Source organism: Rhizophagus irregularis, chromosome 21 (assembly GCF_026210795.1).
Source record: "Rhizophagus irregularis chromosome 21, complete sequence".
NCBI classification, from domain to species: Eukaryota; Fungi; Glomeromycota; class Glomeromycetes; order Glomerales; family Glomeraceae; genus Rhizophagus; species Rhizophagus irregularis.
The window spans coordinates 598,668-604,059 of NC_089449.1; the positions used below are offsets into that span (position 1 = coordinate 598,668).

The window sequence follows — 5,392 nt, forward strand, 5'->3', positions numbered from 1 at the left end:
CAAATGTGAGTTATATATGTGATATCTGGGGTCCTCAAATAATGGTATGTTTTTTAATTGAAATTAATAATAAATTAATAATTTATTTTATTAAAATTAATTCACCTTTTTCCAAAAATTATAGAACTGAATTTTTATCTAGAAATTAACATTTAAATTTAAGCATATTTTTTATATACATATATATTTTTCTTTTACATTATAAAAAAAATTTATTATGTATCAGATATTAAAAATATTAAAACATCATTTATAGAAACTAAAAATAGGAATAAAATTTTCAATAACTGATAATGATTCATATTTTTCATAATAAAAGGCATATTATATTAGTTGTATTATAAAAAATTAAGGATTTGGACAGATAATTCTTTGTTTAATACATCAGGATGTATCATTCATTAAGTAATATAATTGTCTATTTTCAAAAGACAAAATATCATGTAAAACTGAGTTATCATTACTAAGGTTGCTTGCCGAAACCTAGGGGTTTAGGCAAGATGGCATTTCGCCGAAAAGCGAAATTCTGCTGAAACTATATTAAAGTTATATTAAAAAACTGGTGAAACTTTGGAGAAAGGTGAAACTGCCGAAACTTATTATAAATGCCGAAACTGCCGAAATTCTGCCGAAACTATAATAAATCTATAGTAAAATTTTGATGAAACTAATCATAGGATTTTGAAGAGGTTTAGACAAACAACCTTAATCATTACTATTATTTCCTCCTCCCATATAAGATCAGAAACTGTGCAGCCGAAGATTGTTGCTAACTTTTCTGCTATATACATGTTGCTTATCCTTATAGATTACTTATGGTTTACCCATTGTTTAATTACTTATTTTTTACTGAGAGAGGCAGGATGTAAACTGCCTGCTGATCTACTTGCTGACCTACCTGTTTACTCAGTTTGCTATCTCACTGCTAAGGTTGCTTGCCGAAACTAGGAGGTTTCGGCAAGATGGTGTATGCGAAACTGCCAAAACTAGTTTCGCAAAATTGGTCTAAAATGTTGAAATGCCGTAACTGCCGAAACCTGCCGAAACTGTCTCAGCTGCCGTAACTGTTTCGGCATAGTACATCATATGATATACATATAGTTTCGGCAACATTATGAATTATGATTAATTTTGGCATAGATTTTTTTTTTGACGCAATGCCGTATTCAGCCGTATTGAATTTATATAGACGTAATTGCCAAAATTTGCCAAATTTATCGAATTATCAATAATTTACACCAATCCGGTACAGAAAAGTTAGATTATCAGACAGATTGCGTAGTACAAATCATCTGATGATCTCTTTTTTCTTGTATTGAGGTTTCCGGACAAAAATTATGAGGTAAAGAACTAAGGAGGATCCAGACAGGAAGTTTTTATTTAAAAAATGTAATAGTTTATTTTTCGTTTTGTAGGGTTGCCGGACGAAAAACATGACCGGACTTTGGAATTTAGGGGCTGAGGAAAAGTTTTTCATTGTTTTATTATTTAATAAATTTAACTTATTTATTTTTTTCTTTTTTGTAGTGTTTCCGGATGAAAAACATGACCAGACTTTGGGATTTAGGTAAAGGAGGGGGCTGAGGAAGGTTTTTCGTTGTTTTTTTATTTAATAATTTAACTTATTTATTTTTTTCTTTTTTGTAGTGTTTCCGGACGAAAAACATGACCGGACTTTGGAAATGAGGTAAGGAAGAGTTGAGGGAAAGATTTTTCGTTGTTTTTTATTTTAATAAATTTAACTAATTTATTTTTTTCTTTTTTGTAGTGTTGCCGGACGAAAAACATGACCGGAATTTGGAATTTAGGTAAAAGAGGGGGCTGAGGAAAGGTTTTTCGTTGTTTTTTTATTTAATAAATTTAACTTATTTATTTTTTTCTTTTTTGTAGTGTTTCTGGACGAAAAACATGACCGGACTTTGGAATTTAGGTAAAAGAGGGGGCTGAGAAAGGTTTTTCATTGTTTTTTTATTTAATAAATTTCTTATTTATTTTTCTTTTTGTAGTATTGCTGGACGAAAAACATGTACGGATTTATAAATTAAGGTAAAGGAGGACCGGTGAAAGTTTTTCGTTAATTTTTTCATAATTTATGAAAAACATGACCAGACTCTTAAAATTAAGGTGTGGGAGGGTCAGAGAAGGTGTTTTCATCATTTTTTTTTAATAAATTTAATTGATTTTTTTTTCTTTTTGTAGGATTGTCAGATGAAAAAATATGACCGGACTTTTGTAATCAAGGTAAAGTACTGGGAGAAGGGTTTCGTTATTTTTTTTTTTTTTGATAAATTTAATTAATTTATTTTTTTTTATGTAGAATTCTCAGAAAAAAAATCACGACTGTTGCATTTGTTAGGATTTTTCAATAATAATATTATTATTAGAATATTACAACGTTGTTTATTTACATGTAAATTTATTAGACTGAAATTAAAAATAAAATATTAGGAATGCTGTAATTATGCCGAAATTCATATAAAATATTATTATTTATTATGCCGAAACTACGGATAAACTCGTTATAAAGGTTTCGCAAATTTTGGCAGTTTCGCAAGTTTTGGCAGTTTTGCAGTTTCGCAGTTTCGCAGTTACGGCACTATATGTGGAGTTTCTCCTTTCGGCATTAGGCCAAATAGGTTTCAGCAGGCAACCTTACTCACTGCTTCTAATAGGAAAATGAACGGAATCCTGAAAGTGTTTCAGATTGTTTTAGAGTTTTGAATCTGGGGGGTAAAAATAAAAATATTTTTTGGGGGGTATGTCCTGCCTGCTTTTACTAAAATTGCTAAAACATCTGAAACATTAAAACACCCCCTCTAATTCTTTCTTATTTTCCTTTCTTTTTCCTTATTTTATCGTTTTTTAGTATATTATTATGTTTCAGATCTAGTTTTAGATTGTTTCAGATATAGGGGTATGCCTCCCCCCACAAGGGGGGAAGGAGGTATTGCGAGGCCCTGTGGCTGAGATGGGTGGAGCTTACGACACACACTACCAGCCCGATAACTCAACAGGTCATTTAGGTTATACTGATGTTACAACCTGAATTGATGCTGAATTGCAATTACTAGACCTGACCTGAAAAATTCAGGTCAACCTGTAGAATATATTCATGCATGTGCACTACCAGGAATTGGAGAGTGGAAAGAATGGTCACTTGAAAAAATAGAAAAGATTGTTAAAAAGCGAAAAATTGAAAACCCAAATCCTACTTTTACATCTCATACACAATCAATTAAACAATAGAATATACCAATTTTAATAAAAAAAGTGAATTTACCTGTTTCCATATTATTCCTAAATAAAAGTAATATATTTGCTTATTAGACAAATAAGATCCAATACAGAGTAAATTGGTAAGTGATATTCAATTCTAGAATTTTTGTTATATTCTTTATTATAATTCTATTTGCTATTATGTATTTGTATTACCAATAATAAGCATCAAGAATATGTGAACCAAATACTTTCTGATTTGACTAACCTAGAAAACAATAAATCATTAGAAACCAAAAGGTATAAATATTATACAATTACATTTTTATTTGTTATTTTGTTGATTGTATTATTTATTTATTTATTTTTTTGTGTAGTCAACAAATGTTTACCAGTAGATGGATTCTAAAAGAAAATGAAAAAACTTGTTAGCGTAGACCAGTAAAAAGAATATCTCCCCAAGTAAAGTATCTTTTAGAATTAATGTTCTATACTGGAACATCAAATCCTCGTCAAAAATTAAATGCACAACAGATGCATAAAGAATTTCTAAAGCGTGTAGAACTTGGAAAAATTGAAGAAAATGACATACCTAAAATAACTACAATAACAAACTGGATTTCAACTTTTTCACACAAATGGAAAGAGGCTATGACTTTGCGTACTTTGGAAGAAAATATGGATTCTGAAAATTCATAATAAATACTTATAGCAAATACTTATAAAAAGAGAAATGCAAATAATATTTAATAAATGTTAAAAATTCGTAAATTGAAAAGGTGAAATTTATGTATTATTATATATACGTATACCTTAAAAATCTATAGCTGCTACAAAGAAAAAATTTTCGTCAAATCAGTTAAATGACATTTTTTTTGTCAAACCATATTTTACATTATTACGCAGCTTGTCATGTGATCTGGTTGAGCTGTGAATTTGTTTTAGTAATACTTGCTTTATTGCGAATGATAGCAGTTATTTTTATTTAATAAATGATCGACAAATTTTTACCCCAAAATTTAAGTGTAATTTTGTATCGATCTTTCATGGATCATGACTTAATTGGGTCAGTCAGGACTCCGCTTACTTATAAGATAGGTCACTTCCAGGCCTAAAGTAAAAATTATATATAAAATTCTTTGCAGATCCTACTATAAAAGGAAATTTTATGTTATATTGTTATGATTTTTTTCCTTTTTAGCTAATTAACCAATAGAATTTAAGAAAAAAGTAAGGTAAAAACTATTAGTAAAGGGTCAATTTTCTACAGTGACCTTTATTATAAGTAAGCAGGGTCCTGGTCAGCCAAACTGTGATTCAACCTGAGAAGGTTAGATCATGACTTTGATGATTTTTGATGAAATTTCCTTTTTTGGAAATTTCAAATTTCAAAAAATTGAAATTGTGAAAATCAAATTTTGAATTTTTGAAAATTGAAATTTTGAAATTTTTGATTTTTGAAATTTCCTTTTATGGGAAATTCCCTTAAATGATATATGGAAAGCCGTCCTTGACAAAAGGTTGATGTCCAGACATCATGAAATATAATGTTTAGACATCATGATGGTATGTCTAGACATCATGTTTGATATATGTAGGATGATGTTTATACATTATTTAACATGATGTAAAAGACATCAACGGTGATGTCTAAAACTCGTCGATCAAATTAAATATAGTATATTTATAAGTTACAAAATAAAATTTAACCTATATTTGTAACATGATGTCTAAGACATCATGTCGGTTAATGCTTGAGCATCATGTTGAATGATGTACAAACATTATTCTACATATATCAAACATGATGTCTAGACATTATCCAACATGATGTCTGGATATCAACCTTTTGTCAAGGACGGCTTTCCATAATGATAATGATTGATGTTACACATACATCCAAAACAGGAAATTTCGTGACACGAATTTATGTTGATCTATACCATTTAAGGAAATTTCACATAAAAGGAAATTTCAAAAAAGGAAATTTCAAAAATCCGAAATTTCAAATTTCAAAATTTTGATTTTCATTATTTTGTCACTTTTGGTCCAAACGGTACACCGTACAAACCAAACTGCTGCTCATTTTGGTATTGAACTTGATGAAGCCTTTGTTTTAATCCACCAGAATTTTATCCTATTTTTCAAGCTGCTTTTGAAGCTGCATATAAAAAAT

General features: G+C 29.2%; 1 protein-coding gene across 1 annotated transcript; it reads left to right on the forward strand.

Annotated features, from left to right (window-relative positions):
• Window positions 1–3,699: 3,699 nt before the first annotated feature.
• OCT59_013566 (uncharacterized protein) lies at window positions 3,700–3,915 on the forward strand (the record flags this gene model as incomplete). The annotated part of the gene is made up of 1 exon (XM_066141607.1): window positions 3,700–3,915. The coding sequence occupies one exon, from the start codon at window positions 3,700–3,702 to the stop codon at window positions 3,913–3,915; it is 216 nt and encodes a 71-aa protein (XP_066001733.1).
• Between the last annotated feature and the right edge of the window lie 1,477 nt (window positions 3,916–5,392).